At 39.5% G+C, this 20,066-nt stretch overlaps 1 protein-coding gene across 3 annotated transcripts in view; it reads left to right on the forward strand.

Annotated features, from left to right (window-relative positions):
• Positions 1–109: 109 nt before the first annotated feature.
• The window catches only part of tbck (TBC1 domain containing kinase), a 46,438-nt gene continuing 26,481 nt past the window's right edge, over positions 110–20,066 (forward strand). The window contains exons 1-22 of one of the 3 annotated variants that reach the window (XM_031752336.2): positions 110–386; positions 714–917; positions 2,033–2,105; positions 2,301–2,415; positions 2,533–2,606; positions 3,184–3,325; positions 3,406–3,466; positions 3,564–3,625; positions 5,134–5,195; positions 5,301–5,449; positions 6,015–6,153; positions 6,253–6,352; positions 6,658–6,707; positions 6,837–6,966; positions 7,107–7,205; positions 7,287–7,349; positions 7,449–7,575; positions 7,752–7,802; positions 7,895–7,978; positions 9,367–9,452; positions 12,404–12,440; positions 15,918–16,079. In XM_031752336.2, coding sequence (XP_031608196.2) covers positions 725–917; positions 2,033–2,105; positions 2,301–2,415; positions 2,533–2,606; positions 3,184–3,325; positions 3,406–3,466; positions 3,564–3,625; positions 5,134–5,195; positions 5,301–5,449; positions 6,015–6,153; positions 6,253–6,352; positions 6,658–6,707; positions 6,837–6,966; positions 7,107–7,205; positions 7,287–7,349; positions 7,449–7,575; positions 7,752–7,802; positions 7,895–7,978; positions 9,367–9,452; positions 12,404–12,440; positions 15,918–16,079 — 2,059 coding nt within the window. In that variant the 5' untranslated portion in view covers positions 110–386; positions 714–724. Of the gene's footprint in view, positions 387–470; positions 520–713; positions 918–2,032; positions 2,106–2,300; positions 2,416–2,532; positions 2,607–3,183; positions 3,326–3,405; positions 3,467–3,563; positions 3,626–5,133; positions 5,196–5,300; positions 5,450–6,014; positions 6,154–6,252; positions 6,353–6,657; positions 6,708–6,836; positions 6,967–7,106; positions 7,206–7,286; positions 7,350–7,448; positions 7,576–7,751; positions 7,803–7,894; positions 7,979–9,366; positions 9,453–12,403; positions 12,441–15,917; positions 16,080–20,066 lie in introns of those variants that run through there. The other 2 variants (XM_039613608.1, XM_039613609.1) reach the window with 2 other exon arrangements.

The raw sequence follows: 20,066 nt of genomic DNA on the forward strand, positions 1-20,066 counted from the left end.
TAGCCATGTATTCTATCGCTCGGACATTAGGGAAGCCTTAAAGTTGTCTCGGCAATTGCCTGTGTATAATTAACAGATTGAAAAAATAAATAGACCAAAAACAGGAAAAGTACATATAAAACTACTATTCAGTGACTTTACTGTCTTTTTTCTTTTATTGGATGAAATTTTAACACCGTTGTCTCGTTCGTGCAAAGTATTTTCTTTGCACCCCCCCTTCGTCGCACGAAATAAGCGTCGTCGATCACGTTCGCTCAGCTGTTTTCATCGTGTCGCAGAAACAGGAAAAATAATTCATTTCAAAAGACATTTTAATAATAATCATTTCAGGTTACTCGTTTACATGGTCATGCAGCTTCGTCTTTAGAGAGGACGTATTTTTTGAGGTAATGCATACTAAACGACGGCTCCACATCTGACATGACAGCTATTTTCATAACTTCATACATTCAGTAGCATCGTTGCCCTCTCGCACTCTGTCTTTTGCTTCCGAAACGATCCTTCTGTTAACTAACTGGTGTAAGTGTGTTGTAATAACAACTTCAGTGTTAACCCTTTTGCTCCAGTGATGGGCTTTACCTCAGTTTTGTTTTGAATTACATTAATGGTGAAGTTGGATAATATACCACACCACAGTATTGATTAATGTTTCTTTCATTCATGTTTTACGCATATTTTCCCCCTTGCTGTTTCCCTTTATCACTTTTTTCAAGCCAGTGGCACAATGCGCTCCCTTAAAGACGCCCAGCTAGGAGCCTTTACCTTCTTTGCCTCAGCTCTTCCACATGATGTCTGTGGAAGCAATGGACTCCCTCTGACTCCCAACTCCATCAAAATCCTGGGACGTTTCCAGATTCTCAAAACCATCACTCACCCCAGACTCTGCCAGTATGTGGACATTTCCAGAGGGAAGCACGGTATGGCTTTCTGTCTTGTCTCTTCTAGTGCTAAAATAAAATTGTGTAACCTGTGATCACATTTCATATTAAGCACTTAAACAACTTATCTAAATTAAAGCTATTAATTTGGGCTTTCAGTACAGAACTTACTAAAGTGGTGACACATAATATGTTTAATGGCATGCTTGTGTTGTATCTATGTTTGCTACGATTTATGGATTTTGGGAATACCTATAAAGCACATTACTCTGCTGTAAGCAAAGGGGTTCAAAGTTTGCCAAGAAAATATCACCTACACCACCAGCAATACACCCGCCAGGCAGAACTGTTGATACAAGGCAGGATGGATCCATGCTTTCATGTTGTTTATGCCAGATTTTGAGCCTGCCATCTGAAGGTTGAAACTCATCAGATCAGGCAGCGTTTTTCCACTTTTCTTGTTTCCAGTTTTGCTTATCCTGTGCGAACTGTAGCCTGGTTCCTGTTCTTTGCTGACAGGAGTAGCCCCTGGTGTTTTCTGCTGCTGTAAGCCCATCTGCTTCAAGGTTCCACATGTTGCGTATTCAGCGATGCTTCGAGTTGTTATTAGAGTTTTCTTCTCTCACTTCTGACATCAACAAGGCATTTTCTCCCAGAGAATTGCCACTCAATCAAACCAGCGCGTCTGGCACCAACAACCATTGTCACGTTCAAAATCACTGAGGTGACCTTTCTACCCCATTCTGACGCTCAGTGTGAACTTCAGCAGATGGCCTTGACCATGTCTACATGCTTAAATGTGTTAATTGCTGCCATGTGATTTTTCTAATTAGGTGTACCTAACAAAGTGGCCACTGAATGTACATCTATGTATTTACAAGTGGGAAATGACATACTACATAGTATGTCATTAAGGAGTCCTTCAAACACCATCCTTACATAATGGTTGTGAACATTTGGAAAATACTGATCTAGAAGTTTCTTGTTTTTCCTTCTGAAATTTTCCTTTCTGACAGCAAAAGTCTTGAATGTATTTGCATCTCAACCATTAATCCTTCTTGCTAGATTTCGATTAAGTCTAGGTATATTATCAATAGTGACCCTATTGCTGATTTTAATAATCGTTTTTTTTTTTTCTTTTTCTTGCTCCTCAGAAAGGCTGATCGTTGTTGCCGAACACTATGAGAACAGTTTAAGCATTTTCCAAAAACCAGAAAACACACCCAGGTAAAACGACCAAAATTAACCAGACAGCAATACATATAAAATGTGAATGTGACATGTGAATGACTCATTGTTATTTGACCTTTCTTTACTTTCACTTTTGAGCAGTTCCCTTTAAACCTTATTGTTCATAAGGTTTTTTATATGATGTACACTTTTATGCGCATTAACAATAAAAAAGGTTTCTGTTTGTGCTAGTGCGGAAAAGGTGCTGCAAATAGCCTACGAGGTTCTTGAAGGCCTGGAGTTTATGAACAAACATGGTTTGGTGCACCGAGCGCTCAGCCCAAACAATGTGCTCATGGACTGCAAGGTACCATTTCTATCAAAGTCATCAGGTTTATGCTCGCCTGAGTTACTGTCCAGTTTTAAACAAGATCCCCCCCCCCAAAAAAAGTTTTGCACTCTAATGTCGAGCTTGTCTTTGCAGGGGAACGTCAAGCTGGCAAAGTTCGGCCTTTATCACATGACTGATCACGGGGCAGATGTGGATTTTCCCATTGGGTATGTCCTTTTCTTCTTTTTTTTCCTTCAGTTAGCTCACTGTAAAGGGTCAAGTCTTCACCAATATCTGGTTTCAGTTAGTCAACAAAAAAATAAAAATAAAAAACAGGCAATTGACCGTAAAAATGATGCATAATTGGCTCATATCCTTTTTCACAGAAACCAGCTTTTAGGGCATCCTGATTAAGGAACTGTAACAGATCTTTGGGCTTTGATCCCAATCCAAAGGTCTTCGTGTTCTACCAAGTATCTGTGTAATATCCTTTTGCAGATTGAGAAGAGAAATGATGGCACATTCCTGTGACTTTCATGAAACATTTGGCGTTGAAAGTTCAATAAATGTAACTGACAAACAGCTTTCGCTTTAAGGAACAGCTGGTTGGAAATCATTTATTAACAAGAACAATAACAACACTTTACATAGAGTAATAATGAAGATGTCATATTAGATATAAAACAGAAATTCAACAAATGCCCTGTGGGTTTTAAAGCCTTAATTAACTTGCTGTTTATAATTTGTCTTATTCAGAGGCTTATAAAAGTGCAGTACTTATCTGCTCTGTCATTTTTGCCTCAGGTACCCATCATACCTTGCTCCAGAGGTGATCGCTCAGGGCTCCTTCCACCCCAGTGACCCTTCCCGTGATGAGGCTCCTCTGCCCTCGGGACCAAAGTCTGATGTCTGGTCGCTCGGCATTTTGCTCTTTGAATTGTGTGCAGTAAGAATTCTTAATAAACATTCATGCAAGATTTTGGATTTTTGTTTAGAAATTCTACCTTAAAATCGAATCAATTGCAGGGCAGAAGACTCCTGCAGAATATTGATATAAGCGAGAGGCTGAAATTCATTTTAACCTTGGGTGAGTACAAAGGTCGTCCGGGTTATTCAGAGTACTGAAAAAATTGTGCCTCTAATCTTGTTTAGGCTTAAGTGTCGATGTTGTTTGTCCTCCTCAGGTTGCATGGATGACATTGTCACTGTCCTTGCAGAGGAACATGGTTGCTTGGATACCATTAAGGTAAACCTAATGTCTGTTTGACCGGCAGCAATGTTATAGCTGGTGTTGTCTGTGTGTGTGTGTGTGTGAAACCTACTATAACAAAAACTCCATAAAAGACAGTTTGAGAGCTTTCTGTCTATCTATGGCCAGATTTTGTCAGCACATTAAAGTCACAACTGTTCAAGATACACTTTCAGCGTGTGCAGATGAAATCAAAGAGAAGTTTAAATATAGGTGTGATCTGAGTACGACGTGAGTAAACCTACTTATGAGTCATGCTGACAAACGTTGTGATAATAGGCAGTTAGGTTTTTGTTTTCTGATAAAAATACAGAGTCATTAAAGTTGGATTTATCATCACAGTATTATAATCACATGTAAAACCTACATTTATCTCTAGGTTGGCTGTGTTTTGATGTCTTTGATCTTCATGCTAATTGGATACCAAAATGTAGGTTCTGAAATCAAAACAGCATGAATCAGATTGTGCATATTTTCAGTCTAAAAATATTGTTGTTTACTCATCTAAATAATTTGAGTTATTTGGGTGATTTATTTCACTCAAATAATTATTGAATATTTTTTACATGAATGGTGGAGTTTGTGATTCAAACAAAAATATCTTATATAGGTCTGTATGATGATGAATGGATATAAAAGACAAACAAAACAGTATATACAGCATGCTTTCATCCAGCCGCAGGTATGCTGAATGTTTATGTACCGACACTATGTGACCATTCTAAGTGTTCATCAGAGTGATAGCCTGTGGAAAGATACTGTACAGATGTCTGCTTGTTTTGTCGTACAGTGCTCTGTAGCGCCTACCAGAGGAAGGGAGTCGGAAAAGGTTTTTGTGGGGTGTGCTGGGTCTGCAGTGATATTGCCTGTTCGTTTCCTGATTCTGGATTTGTACAAATCCTGAATTGAGGGCAAGTTAGCACCGATGGTTTTTTCTGCAGAAGTCATTATTGACGTCTTCTGCACACTCTGTGGCTTATTTCAGCACTGTCTGCCACATGTAAATCCCTAGAAGTAATTATAACTAGTACATGCTCATGCTATGATTTTGTTTGGCTTGTACTTAATGTCACAAAAAAATTTGAAAGGGTAGTAGATTTTTTTTAATGTCAAAAATGGGTCATTTTTAGCATTCGAAGCTAAGCAATGTGGTGGTGTCAAGATATATACATAATATACATGATGTAAGTTGGGCAGCAGTTTCAACATAGCCAGGGCCCTTTTGTGTGAAGTTTGCATGTTCTCTCAGTGCTTGTACACATCATTATCCTGGAGTTCTGGTTTCTTCCACTATGGAAAACCCTGCTAGGTTAACCAGGTTGTCTTGGCTATGGACACTCTTGGAAAGCATTAAAAAAAAACGAAACAATTTTAATATTTGATGTGTATAATTAAACAACTGTGCAAATGCTCCCTAATATTTCTTGACTCTTATTTGGAAGCATCGATGCGGTGTGTCTGTTCCATTTATGACAGAGTTGATCATATTTGTATAATATTTACAGGAGCTGCCTGACAGTGTTCTTGAGTTATTAAGGAAGTGCTTGACCTTTCTTCCATCTAAAAGGTAAATCCAGTTTCTGTTGGATATCATATCCTGTTGCAGGACATAAGACATTAAGTTAAAAATAAAATCTTTTTTGGTGTCTTTTTACTTTTATACATAATATAGGGCAACCCCTGCAGAACTACTGCGAGACCCTGTGTTTAATGGCATCTCCTGCCACTACACACCCTTCCAGAAGCCTGTCAGCCTGTTCTCCTCATCCCTGCGCTGTGCACATCTGGTGCTCCCAGATGACATCAGTGACCTTTGCAAAGGTCTTACCCACTTACACACAAACAAATATGCAGACTTACACAGACACTGAAACACACAACAACGTCGGACAGACACAAACCATATGTCAAACTACTTTCCTTTGATTAAAAACCTTAAAAACACTCTTAAAACAGAACAGATTATCCAGAAATTGCTTTAATTAAGTGTTCCTTTACTAATAAAGTCGTAGTATTGTTTTATCCTCCTTTTCACATACCATACAGTCCTGTATTTAATTCCAAAATCTCTTTTCTCTTCACCACGCCAACAGTTTTCCACTGTCGAGAACATCTTGACAGTAGAAATGAGAAAGTTTTGTTTTTTCCTGCTTTCTAGTTCTGGAAGCGATTTCCTTAGATTTACTCTGTTTGTTTTATTTGTTGCAGGCCAGATGAAATAATTAAAAAAAGACTTTATAAGTGTCATTTCCTTTTCAAACAGTCACTACTTTCACCAGTTATTTTCATATGTTGTAGAGCCACCTGTGCCGGTTGGGTTTTTACTCTTTTTGTGTGTGTGTGTGTGTGTGTGTGTGTGTGTGTGTCTGTGTGTGTGTACTATTAGACGACGATGAGGATTACCTGTCGGAGCGGGCCATAGATGAGGTTTATTATCTGTGGTGTCTGGCAGGTGGAGACCTAGAAAAGGAGCTCACCAACCAGGAAATCATTCAGTCCAAACCACCGATCTCCACACTGCCCAAGTATAAAACAACATATGCACAAACACAAAAGACTGAGCGGTTGGCAGTTTTCATTTAAATTTTGAGCCTGTCTGCATCTCGTTTGCATCTCCTTTTCAGTTTTGTCTTGGAGGATGGGGAGACGTTTGGCCAGGGCAGGGATCGGAGTTTCTTGCTCGATGACACGACAGTGACGCTGTCTCTGTGCCAACTCAGAAATGTAAGACCATAAAATGTGTACATTTCTTTATGAACACTACTGCAGCTGTCTATGTTTCCTTTGATATACTGAAAACAACACTTATATTGCAGTCATTATGCCACTCTTACTTTTTTATTGATAAGTGTGTTTTTATTAGTTGACAGAATCTTTTAATTTTGCGAAGTGTGGCCTGGATGTATTGCAACTGCAGTCAAATTGCACTTGCAATAGAAACTATAAATTACTATAGAGACTAGATATTTATAGAAACTATAAACCTCTGTTACTGTTTTTACCATAAGTGGTCTCTTTTTTTCCCCCAGAGGTTGAAAGATGTAGCCAGAGAAGCCTATTACCCTCTCCTCGAAGACGAGTAAGTGCTCTCAATCCTGAAGTTGCTCTTGTCATCCTCTCCTCCCCTTTAGTATTTTACACCTCACCTCCTCATTTATTTTAGCTTGAGTAATGTCATACCCCCCCCGCTTATTTCTCCCTCCTCCAGACAGTCGAGTTTGCCCCAGTCCAACAGCAGCAATGAACTGTCGACCGCCGTCACGCTGCCACTCATCATCCGTGAAAGAGACACCGAATACCAGCTGATCCGCATCATCCTCTTTGACAGATTGCTCAAGGTCTGGGCTCCATACAAATTCATGTGCAGCACTCGGCATGCAAAAGCATTTCCTCAGTTTATGTCCTGTATTTGTAGTATTTGTTGTTTAAACGTGTTATTGTTAGACTGGGACTCAATAATGTATTGCTTTGACTTTAGGCCTACCCGTACAAGAAGACCCTAGTGTGGAAAGAAGCCAGAGTGGACATTCCCCCGCTTGTACGAGGGCTGGCGTGGGCTGGCCTGCTGGGCATTGAGGTAGAAAATAAGTCCTGACTGCATAAAAGTTGCATTTTTATATTTGTCTGTGGTGCCGCTTACTCTTCTTCTTTTGCACAGGGTGACATTCAAGCTAAATATGAAGGTATAGACAAGGATACTCCCATACCAACTGACAGACAGGTACACAGCTGTTTAAAAATGCATGTTACGTCATATATGCAAGTGGATTTAATCTTGCTTCATTCAGTTTCTTTGGTTTTTTTGTGCACATGCTTACAGATTGAGGTGGACATCCCACGGTGCCACCAATATGATGAGCTGCTGTCATCTCCTCAGGGCCACATCAAGTTCAGACGTGTGTTGAAAGCGTGGGTGGTGTCTCACCCTGACCTGGTCTACTGGCAGGGTCAGTCACTTGGATTTCCTTCTCTTGTAACTCGCACTATTTATTATTGCACTTTACATAAATAGACACTAGGTGGTGGTCATGCCACACTTTTCAAATTCCTTGTTAAATTTCTTGACCCTACAGTTGAATTTGTGCAAAGATGATGAGCTGTTCTGATTTGATTTTCGCTTCAGGTTTGGATTCGCTTTGTGCCCCCTTCCTATATCTGAATTTCAACAATGAAGGCAAGACTTTTAATGTGAATTCAAGTAGCTAACTAGCATTTTATCTCCACATTCGTTTTCATACTTTGATTTTTATCTGATTCTCTTCCCAGCTTTGGCATATGCCTGCATGTCTGCCTTCATCCCCAAGTACTTGTACAACTTCTTTCTGAAGGACAACTCTCATGTGATCCAAGGTAAGCTATACTTGAGTAATCTTTGCACAACTCAGAGAGTTACTTACGCACTAATGAAATAATCAGTTTTCATTCTTCGAGCAGACGCTGTTCCATATTATTTTATTAGTTGTTGCCATTTCTACCAGTTATCATATGTAGTCAACTGCAAGTTCAGTAATAAGCATTAAACGTGGTCTGAGCATTCAGTTAAGTTCAAAAGCAAATTATCATCGGCTGGCACTGAGCATCAGCCCGTCAGCTCAATGTTGATTAAATTTTGGCTCCATGTTGCTTCTAAACTCTGAAAACTAATTTCAGTCTTTCTTAATGGAGTTTGCAGCTGAGTCACATCATTTAGAGATAGGGAAACAAATGAAACTGCAAGTGCCTGCAGAGAAATGTCACAGGCAATTCGTACGTGACTGATAAACAGCTGCATCACACACCTCTTGAACTCCATGGGGAATGTGACTATTATCATTTCTTCCCCTGCTAGATGCCCTGGAGAGAGCTTTCTAATGTTTATCTTTCTGGTCAGAGCTCCTTTGTAGATGAACTGTGTGAAGAAACGGGGCTTGCACAGCTTTGTATAGCATGAGTTTACATTCACTATGTACAGAGGTTGAGAAGGGCTGAAAAGTGGATCAGGAGAGTACGAGCAACATGTGGGTTTTCCTTTTTTTTAAACACATAAGAGTTGACTAAATTTCAATAAAATTGATTCACTTGATGGAATTACTACACTCAAGCTTTTCTGAGTCACGTTTGTGTATGTTCATGTATTTCTTTGATGAACAATACTGCACCACCCCTCATTTCTTTATATTTTGCTTGAAAAAAGAGAAATAGCTTGAGCAGTTTATTGAAACGTGTACAAATATACATAGCAATGCAGTATATAAGGCAAAAACTGAGTCAATAGTCAACATTTGTTATGACCAGCTTTATTCTTTAGCACAGCCTGAACTCTCTTAGTCTGATTTCTTATCATTTCCTTAAGTAGTCGTTGAGAATAGTTCTTCAGACTTCATTCAAAGCTCTTCTTTGGATGTTGGCTGCCTTTTCTTCTCTTCTTTGTCAAGATGAGCCCACACTGCTTCAGTAATGTTGAGGTTTTGACTCTGGGGCGGCTATTGAGGAGAATATTGACTTTCAAGCTCATTAAAATTGTAAAAAATCGTCTTATATACTTTATTTCATTTATGTTTGCATATGTTTCAATAAACTGCTGCACCTATGTTTCATTTTTCTTGCAAAATATAAAGAAACGAGAGGTGGCTCAACACTGTTGGTTGTATTTTCTACTGGTTACTATAGAGCTTTGTTTAGTCAGGCCTACTGTTCTTCACGCCTGAGCGCTCAAACTACTCAGTACACTCTTTATGGACCTTTTGCCTCTTTTTCAGAGTACTTGACTGTCTTCTCTCAAATGATTGCCTTCCATGACCCAGAGCTAAGCAACCATCTAAATGAGATTGGCTTCATCCCAGATGTAAGTTACCAAGAGTGCAAGTGCTCTGGCGGAGTGATGACAAAAAAAGTCAGCAGTGTAGGACATGCCTGGTTATTAACATTTTTTTTGTTATTGCAAATTTATATTTAATGGCAAGTCAAAAATAGTACAAAAATATTCTTAGTGTCTCATTGCCAGGGGACAAAGGAAATGACCATCCATAGATTGTTACGTATATCTTTTCATAGTCAATGACATTTTTTGTTCCACATCCCCATTTCCAGAATTTGTGGCCAGGGTCAAGTTTTCCCCATAGTCTGCTGGTAATGATTTATACAGCGGCTAATGTCTGCAAGGCACACTTAATGATTGTCCTCTGTCAGGCTTACCTTATTTCTCTTACTTTGCGCCACCTCTTCTCGCCCTTTGCTTTCCTTCTTACGGCTCTGCTCAGACAGTGACAAGGTTAAAGTCTCCACCGTCTCTCCAGGGTTTCAGTTTGTGTGCTGATGAATGTGTGTCATCCACAGCCCGGCCTCTGAGACGTTACCCGATGAAAAGTGGGGTCTTTATCACAGAGGAGTCAGGGATTTAAGTCTCTTTTTCCTCAGTGTCTGATATTGCAGCTGTAAAATGGAGCAAGTGAAGCACCAAACTGTGCTTGTTGATTGTCAGAATATGAAAGTATTGGGGAAAAAATGTAGCCTGCAGGTGATTTTGCTTTTTTTTTTTTGGCTTTTTAAACATGGTTTTATGCTGAACAGATGCCCTGTTGTTATTCTTTTAGTCTTTTGCTCCTTCATTGTTCAGACTTGGGCCTTCAAAAAGCTGCTTATCATCCTGGGTTGACATTTAGAGCATGTACAGTACTACCATTTCAAAGGGGACTTTGTATGCTTGCTTTCGTTGTTAGGCCAGGGCAATACTGGAACTCTCTTTGTTGATACAGCTTTCATGCTTGATTTCAGTCCCAGTAATCAGACTTTATATATAATAAATCCCTTTTCCCTTTGTGAACTGCAGAGCACACTCTGAGCTGTTGTTTTACTCAGGCAGTAAATCCATCTGTACTTAAAGGCCGAATGTCACTGCAGTATGAATGGATTTCTCATACATGCGAACCGGAACACGGCTAGTTCAACACACTTTGTCTTTCAGAAAGAAAAAAAAACCCCAAAATGTTGTGCAAACATGCAGAAACCACAAGTAATCTTTGGAACTGCTGCAGAGTTCCTGGACTCCGCTCCAGCAGAGTCAAATTGCATGTTGCCAGTGGTTTAATTCAGGGCCACTTTCAATTTTGGCTACATCGCCTCTCCTGAGTCTGCCATTTACACCTACACTAATCCAATCTGGCTGCACTCGCAGTCCTGCTGCTGGGCTGTTGCGGCTGAGGATGAGACTCTGAGTGCAGTGGCCGTCTCGTCACACTTAGGCACACAAGAGGTCCACTGAACAGTCACCAGCTCCCTCGCAATTAGCAATCAGTAAACTGGCTGAGATAACTCCGCTGTTGCTGCTCCAGAGCTTTTGCCGCTGAAATTTACAAAGCCTTGGTGACAGTGGCCAGCAATTGGCAGTTGTTAGAACAGTTGGTTAATGGCGTAATGTGTGTGTGTGTGTGTGTCTGTATCTGTCTGTGTGCCTTATTTCATTTCAATTTTACGCTTTTCCTCCCGGGGAAGTGCAGAGAGTAAAATAAGAGAGAAAGAAAGGACGAATGACAAATGACAAGATCAGTATAGTGAGATTCATTTTCATTGTTAGCGTTCTTCCCGTCGACTTATAACCAAACTCAGCAGTTTGCTCTTTATTGCTGCTACGGTTTCTTAGCTGTGGAGATACACAGCCATTTCATTTGAGTCTTAGTGTGTTATTTTGAGTTGATGTGTTGAATACTACGCACACATGAATGCTGTACAGTGGGGGAATTTATGTGATCCCTGCTGAATTGTTAAGTTTGCCCACTTCCAAAGAAATGAACAGTCTCTAATTTTTGTGCTAGTTTCATTTTAATGGAATGAGAGTGAAATAAGTATTTGATCCCCAAGCAAAACATGACTTAGCAACTGGTGGAGAAACCCTTGTTGGCAAGCTCAGCGGTAAGACGTTTCTTTTAGCTGGTCACCAGGTTTGCACACATCTCAGGAGGGATTCTAGCCCACCCCTCTTTACAGAGACTCTCTAAATCCTTTTCTTACTTGCTGCTTGGCAGCTCAAAGCTTCAGCTTTTCTTTTTTGCCTTCTCTTTTTATGGTACAGTAGATGGCCCTGTCCTTTGGCCCCTCAGTGTGGTGATGTCATCCTGTAACTTTAGCAGAAAAAAGAGTAACGTTTCCACCTCCATGTTTGACCGTGGGGGTTATGTTTTTTGGGTCATACTCAGCATTTTTCTTCCTCCCAACATGGCAGGATAAGTTGATGCCAAAGAGCTCGATTTTGGTTTCATCTGGTCCCAGCCCTATTCTCCCAAGTCTTCTGTAAATCATTTAAATTTCTTCCATTTCTGAATAATTGGACCAGCATTTGTCAGCCTCTCTCCAAGCTTCTTGCTGATGGTCTTTGTGCAGGTTCACAGTCTTGTCCCTGACGTCCTTTGACAGTTCTTTGGTCTTACCCACGGTGGTGGAGATGTTGGAATGAATGAAATTGATTTTTTGGACAGGTGTACTTACATATAACAACTTGAGATCAAGAGTATCTGTAATTGAATAATCGATCAATCGATTGTAATCTGTTTTCAATATGGGCACACAACCTGTGGCAGCCAAAATTCATGCTGCGATGTGTTATTTCTGGATTTTTAGTTCTGTCTCTCTCCATTAAAATGAAACTACCATAAAACTTAGAGACTGTTTATTACCTTGTGCGTGTGAGCAAACTTAAAAATATAATAATCATATGATTATTTTCCCCAATGTATAAGTTGTGCTTGTAGTATTATGTAGTCATATGTCATCATCTTTTTTCTCTTTTCTTTTTCCACACAGCTTTATGCTATTCCCTGGTTCCTAACAATGTTTACACGTAAGTACGTTTTTTTCACCCACAATGCACTGGCTTGATGTGGCACTGAGTTTAATCAAAAACTTTCACAGGATATTTCAAGTCAGGTTTTAGTTTGAGTGCAAATAAAAAGGACTGAAAAGGTCACTGGCTCAAATTTGGAGTTCTGTAGGTTTTTTTTATTTATTTTGGTCATGGTGACCTTTACTATAGCTGCTAATTAATTCCAGTCCTGAAGGGAGAGGACAGAGTCGCTCAGTCGGGCATCAGCTGAGATGCTGAGCGGCACAGCTTCTTTTTTTAAAAATTTTGTATTTATCTGAATAAATAGTAAAAAATCCAACTTGTGATCAACAAGATAAAACAGCTGCTCAAATGTGTGTTGTATTCAATGCGGGAAAAGAACAAAAAACATGTATTCTGATGAAAACTATCAACCACTGCTGGCTTTATTCAGAACTTTCAATTTCATCTCACATGAGGGGAGCTCAGTTATTACTTAGTAATTTATAACATGAAATATGACAGCTCACAGTTCAGGTGCAGTTGTTTTGCTGAGCTGAGTTTGCAGTGAATCTATCAAATCTGCCAGAGAAAGGACCTGATTTACTTGAGTACATTTTTTCAGCCTGCACAGAATAAAGTCATTTAATAATGAAATAGAACATTGGAATAAATAATACAGTAATTGTCCAGAATGTATAAAATCCATAATAATGATCTGAAGTTACAACTGCAATTCTGCCTGTCTGTGTAAAGAATGCAAACTTGCTAAATAAACATCCAGCTCTGCTTGAAGTATTTCGTGAAATAAAGATAAAATAGCCAGTTAGAGTGATGACTGTTTGGAAAAGTATTGATTAGAGTGCATGAATTTAAAGCGATCAATAATACATTTGTACATGAAGGCCTTGAAAATATTTTAGAGGTGATACGAAACAGAGGAAAGAATACAGTATGTGGTAGAACACAGGTAGGATGTGGCAAACAAAATCAATCCCAGGCACTCGACTCGAGTCCAGGATGATAAAAATAAAAAGCCTTTAATGAATATGGATTTGAAACATGATAAAAATGCATTAACAGTTATCGGCAAGCTTGCCTCCCTCAGGAGAACCTTGAGGAGAGCGTGATGCATTTTTTTAAAAAAAACCTCCTCTATATTTATTAATGGTATCTCTGTGTTGTTTTGGTGGCCCGGATTTGGATTTTGTATAATCCATCTTACCTCTGAGTTTCTTCCAGTTTTGAGGGCCCTGAGGATGCAGGTGGTAGAGTAAGAAAAAAAAGAAAGAATCTAACCTCCCTAAAGAATCAAAAACATCAGAAACATGTCTGAGGAGTTTGGGGGCATCTACTGTCTCATCTGTTCACTATGACAAGGGTGTGTACTTACTGTGCATACACTGCAAGCATGGATAAATATGCAAAGGACACCACCTAAGAAAAGCTATTTGCTAATAGTTTGCTAATACTTTTAACACACCTGGCCCTTCTTTACACACAAACACAAGATTAAGTCACTTTCTTTAAGGTCAAACTCTTGTTAGTCACTACACGCCCTTCCCTGAAAAACAAAGCAACTAATCGTCCACTTCCTGTTCAGACCAGCTCACACATGCCCAAAGATGTGTGATACTGTATGCATTAGTATGTATGGGCATTATTTCAGAATAGGGTCCTCAAGTGCTAATTTGGACTGAGATCATTTTAAATTTAATATGAAAGTCATATTACTGCAGATGTGGCCTTATAAACTTGTACTTTGAGAGGGTTGGGAAGTTATTATAGTCTTAAAATTTTTGATAGTGCTGATCTGGATGTTTTTGAAGTTGGCCTCATGATAAAGGGGGCTTTGTAAAACTTCAGCAAGTACAGAGAAGGCGAAAACTCACTTTTTGATGTTCTTCAACATAAATGCATAACTTATCAATCAGTGAACTACTGCCAAATGATTGGAGTCTTATTAGCCTTTTGGGATGATCTAGATGTAGATGTTTAGATCAGCAATATTAAGCATTAGATTAAAAGGAAAAGAAAATCTTCATAAAAAAAGGTTGCAGTCTGCACAGTGATGCAGATTGGCAGATATCCTTGTGTTTTAGTGAATTCAAAAAGTTGTGATATGTATGATTCCTTTACCTGTGTAGCATCAAACATATATATATATTATTATCATCATTATTATTATTAAAGGGACATTTTTTCAAACATTTTTGTGGGGGGTGGGGATTTGGCATGCTCCCAGCATGAAGTTTGTCAGTGGATGGCAGCATTACACTTTGATCCTTTCACTGAGTGCAGGTATAGCGCAGAAAAATGATCATATTAACAGGGGCCCAAAATTAAATGATATGCAATTAACCTGTTTCCCTCTAGGCAGCCCCGTCATTTACAGCAACCGTTTTAATAACTTGTCACCTTGTCGATATAAATTTTGATCGTTACACTAGAGCTGTGGTAGTGTGCAGACTGTTACAGACATTACACAACTTGTAATTTACACTAATTGAAGCCAGATTAGTCTGCATGTGCACTATCCACTGATCTTTTTGAACCCTTCACCTTGCTCGGCGAGACGTCTTCAGTTAAACCCACACACACAGAGACCAGTTCTGGTGTGGGGAGTGTGAGTTGTGACCCTTTTAACCCTTATCCTCCCCCTGAGGCTGTGTGTGAGTCCAGTATTCACGAGGTGTGCCCTTCTGACTGCTAATGTCCCCGATCCAATATGAGACAAGGTTGGAGGGTCATCTTCCATTCACACACAGACACACTGACTGTCACTCACATGCACCGGCCAGCTCGGCTGACTGCTAATGCGGTGCAGATCCTCCGAGGCATTTTCACAGCACTCACCACAGTCACATTTTGCCCACACACACACACACACACACACATGCACACACTTCAGCTTGCCTAGTATCCACCTTAACAAACCCCCGGGATGATATAAACAGGTGGACAATGCTGGTTCGCATGCATAAATCTATACAGAAGGGAAACCTTAAATTTTAAAACACTGAGAGTAATGTGACTGAAATAATAACTGCTCTGAGACGTATTATCAGGATGTGGTTTTATTTGGCTTGGAATAACCTGTGCAGGTTTCTTGCTCTAAAGCTCCTCAGCCCCCTGATGTTCTTCCTGTCATTTTTCCACAACAACACCCACCTCGAAACATTTTCCCAGCTGCCTCCCCCACATCAAATATCCCTCCAGGCAGCATTGACAGTGCACAGTTTTGTTTAGTGAGCTCCCCGTTTTAAACCCATAAAGCCATGTTAAGTAAACGCACTATGCACATGCAAATTATCCTCATTATACACAAACTGATTATCTATTTCTCACTGTGTGCATGCTGCGCAGTATTGTCCCATTTGCAGGATCCCATTGAGCATCTCTGGAGGCATGTTTCTTTTCAGGCACTCTTATATTCACTTACTTTGTAAAATCTTGTCTTTGTTGTGTTTTTTTTTTTATGTACCCACAATACAGATGTTTTTCCACTGCACAAGATCTTCCACCTGTGGGACACGTTGCTCCTGGGTAACTCCTCATTCCCATTCTGTATTGGCGTAGCTATATTGCAGCAACTCAGGGACCGCCTATTGGCTAATGGCTTCAATGAATGCATCCTGCTCTTCTCTGACCTGCCAGGTAAGAATGTCATCTGGTATGTACATCTGTGTATTTACACAGACTTTCCCTAATCCCTGTTTACAATTCTTTTCCATACAAGTGTTACTTAATTACCTACAGCCAAACAGTATATATGAGAGTTTCCTAAAATCTTTAAAATCTCTCATGTAAGCAAAGAAAAGTCAAACAAAAATACTTTTTTTCTGCCTTTTTTAAAATCTCACCCGAAGGGTTTCCATCTTAAAGCAGCGTGCATTTCTAGGAGGCAGTGTTCCGTTTCTCAGAGTACTTATGTGCGCTCATGTGTCTGAGTTAATGATACCCTCAAAGCAGACAGCTCTGCACTCTTATACAGACATACTCGCTGCTTGATGTGCTCCCGGCGTTGCCACGCTCTGCTCTGCATCTACTGAACAGTCGATCGCTGCGCCCTGGAATTAGTCTGCTCGCAGCTTGTTTGCTTCTTCATCATTTACATCGTCTTCCTTCAGAGTTTAAACTCTTTCTGTCTTAGCATCTCTTGTATGATATCATTAAATGAGCAATTACAAAATTCCAGGTAGATACAAAGAAATAAAGTCAGCGATAGCGATGTGAGAGTAGCATGTTGCCTGAGGCCCCTTCCTCCTTTGATAATGCAAAGAGACAGACATATTTACTGAAAAGCAAAAAAAAAGAACAAAAGGCAAAAGAATTATGAAACAAATGTGAATCGCTATAGGAAACATTGCATACACCTGCGTGTGGACAGACATTTCAAATTCGTTAATACCTCATTACACCACCTAAGCACCATTGTCAGTGCAGCAGCAAGAATGAGACGTAGGAGGAGGAAATATTGAAAAGTTGGGATGGCAAATACTTAAAGTCTTTTAACTTTGCAGTATCGTCGTTAATCCCTGCAGATTTCAGTGTTTTACAGACAAAAGAAACAATTCCGATTCCTTTCTTGTACGAAACAGGAGGAGGGCCGACAAATCAGGGAGGAATTCAGCGGGTTTGTTCTGTTCATACAGGCTTAATGGATATGCATACTTATTAACCGTGTTGGTTAAATGTATTCATTAAATTCTTTTCACAGACTCACTCCAGGTCAGAGTTTTAAATGTGTTATGGGCAGACAGTGACAGAGTGCATTCAGGATTTTGCTGTTTCCGTTGACTGCATGTTGCCGTACAATGACGAGTCCTAACAGTGTCTCTGATTATGCATCCACTTTACTGCTCCTTTTCACTTTCACAAAGCGATTACTTAGCAAAGTATCGGTGACATAAAGTCAGCAAGCAGCATTCATAATGTCTGTCTTCAGAATATAAGTTTCACCTGGGGGATAGCTCAAACAATTTCCTTTAAAACTATATTTCCAAATGGTGCTTAGCCCCTTTTTTTCTTGCTGAAAGGCAAAATGACTTTGGGATTTAAAAAAAAACAATAGAGACAGGAACAATTTGTCCAAAAGGGACACTGGAGCAGACTGTAAACTGAGCCCCATCTTCTACAAACTTTAGTGGTTGCAATACGTCATTGTTTTTACTGCCCGAGTCCAGGAGATTCATGTGATTGAGGCAGAAGGCAAAAGGAGATCCAGTTCTCCTTATAAAGGTAAAATATGTTGGCCTAGAGCTGCAGTCAGCTTCTCTGGCAAGACTTCCTTGGAGTTGTTCCTCCTGCCAGCTTGTTTCTGTATATCACTGCCAGCCTCATTAGCGCAGCCTGTGTATACCTAGGTAGTTACAGTGTAGTATCTGGCACTCACTCTAAACTATATTAGGACTGAAATCTAGGCTGCTGCATGACCTCAAACAGGACTTGTTTACTTAAGCTTCGAGCCACAATCTGGTCCCCACTCGCAATAGTTTTATATACCTTACAAAGACAGACTCCTAAGTTCTGCACACTTCAGCACAATATTTATCACCTCTAAGACAGCATGGGTCTATCTTCAATGGATTTATTGCTCTTTCTTTAGCCCACAGTAGTGTGGCTTTTGAGATGCCATTGTGGGTTTGTCAGTCCACCATAATGGTCAAGACTGTGATATTTCAACATGATGAATCCTTCTAACTTTGGTGCTTCATCTCTACTAACCCCACTATCAGGTCAAAATTTCACTGCTTTAAAGCTTCAAACCTCTGATTTGTGAAAAATCCCCATTAAACTTGTCTGTGCTTTTATGGGGAGGTTATCAAATGTTAGTGCAGTCCAGTGCAAAAGCCAGCAATCACATCTTTATATTTTACCATACCACACCACCTTATTTAAAAAGCACTCCAAGAAAACGACAGCAGGACTGACTAAAAAAAACAACAACCCCAAAACATAACATAAAAGACAAATACAGACCAGACAGTAAAAAGATAGGGGACACATAACAACTGTAGACGTTAACAATAAAGGCGTACATAAAAAGTGAAATAAAGTCACAGTCAACATCTCACAGTGGGTCGAAAGGCAAGAAGTAGAAGTGTGTTTGTAAGCGAGATTTAAAGACAGAAGTGAAGGAGCTTGCCTGATGTGCAAAAGCAAGTCGTTTCACAGCTGCAAAAACTCTTTCACCTCTTAATTTGCTGTGCATCTTTGGAACAAGTAAAAGCATCTGGTCTGCTAAACTGTGTACAGTGTGTCTTTAAAAAAAATGAGGAAGGCAAAAGCAGAAGTGTCAGGCCTAAAAAGCCACAGTGGTGCACCAAAACACCTTAGCATGTTAGCATTTAATTCAAAGCAAGTCCAGCTTTTTTGGCTGCTGCAAACTAAGTATTTCTACAAAGACTGCAGTATTATTGGAGAGGAAGCTACAATAAATTCAAAATTTGGTCTCTTGAGCAACAAAAACTGAATTCTTAACATTTATGAATCATAGTGCAGAATATGTGAAGGTCTATCGCTTGGTTTAGAGTGTGTTAGCAGGTTGAAAAGTTGACAGCTCTGACAGCAAGTGATGACACAGTGCAGGACACACTGAGCTTCCTATTTTGTAAGAATGAACACTGCAGCTAAATAATTGTTATAAATCATCTCAACGTCAGAGGAGGTTTTTGTTTTTACTTCAGAAAACAATAACAAGTGATAGATAGATGTGAGCATTTAAATCCTATATTTTATGAACGTGTAAAATATAGTAAATAACATACAGCAAAATGCAGAGAACATGAACAAAAACAGAGGCTTAGTGTTATGTTTGAAGTTCTTTAACTTTTTAATAGTGCTTCTCAGCAATTGATGAAAAAAAATATGGTTTTGAAGGTCAGTGTGTGCTTTGCCTCACCACATTCATGTTCATGAAAGCACACGCGCACACACACACACGCACACACAGTGAGTTATAGTAGACATCCTGTGATTTGTGTACCGCACCTGCTCCATTCTGCCATCAGGCGTGCAGAATTGATGTCCTCATACAACTGAAGCTCACATTCATTTGTTTCAGAGCAGAGTCCACATGCGTCACATTTTTGTAACTACAGGAGCTGCATGTATGGAGGCAGAAAATATATACCATGCTGCTGGCTGGACATTATAAAAGAAGACAAATAGTCTGTCCAGCTTCTGTAGCACACACGGAAGGATAAATTACAAAATCGTTTGGATGCAAAAATATCAAATATTACATATTTTACTGCGTATGTTTAAACTCTCTCAGATATTAGATTAATTTAAATAATTTCAGGCTGAACCATCATGCAGTTTACTGAAAGCTACTTTGCAGCATTCGTGTAATCTACACTTCACTGATTTCTGTTCATTTTTGTTAATTTTAGCTTGTGCATGATGGAAGTCTATACTTAGTGGTCGTGACTATGACTGCGAATCCAGAGACCTTGCATTGCACATATGACTTATTCTGAGATTCAGCGAGTTGGATGAACATCGGAGAGATCTATAAGCAGCCTTGACATTTAGTTGTGAAATTTAAAAAAAAAAAAAGTCTTCTGTCTTTCTGTTCAAATACGCAGCTACCAGAATAAAAATTAACAGTCAAGATAATATTGCAAGACAGTAGCTCTT

This window comes from Oreochromis aureus, linkage group 6 (genome assembly GCF_013358895.1).
Source record: "Oreochromis aureus strain Israel breed Guangdong linkage group 6, ZZ_aureus, whole genome shotgun sequence".
Taxonomy (NCBI): Eukaryota; Metazoa; Chordata; class Actinopteri; order Cichliformes; family Cichlidae; genus Oreochromis; species Oreochromis aureus.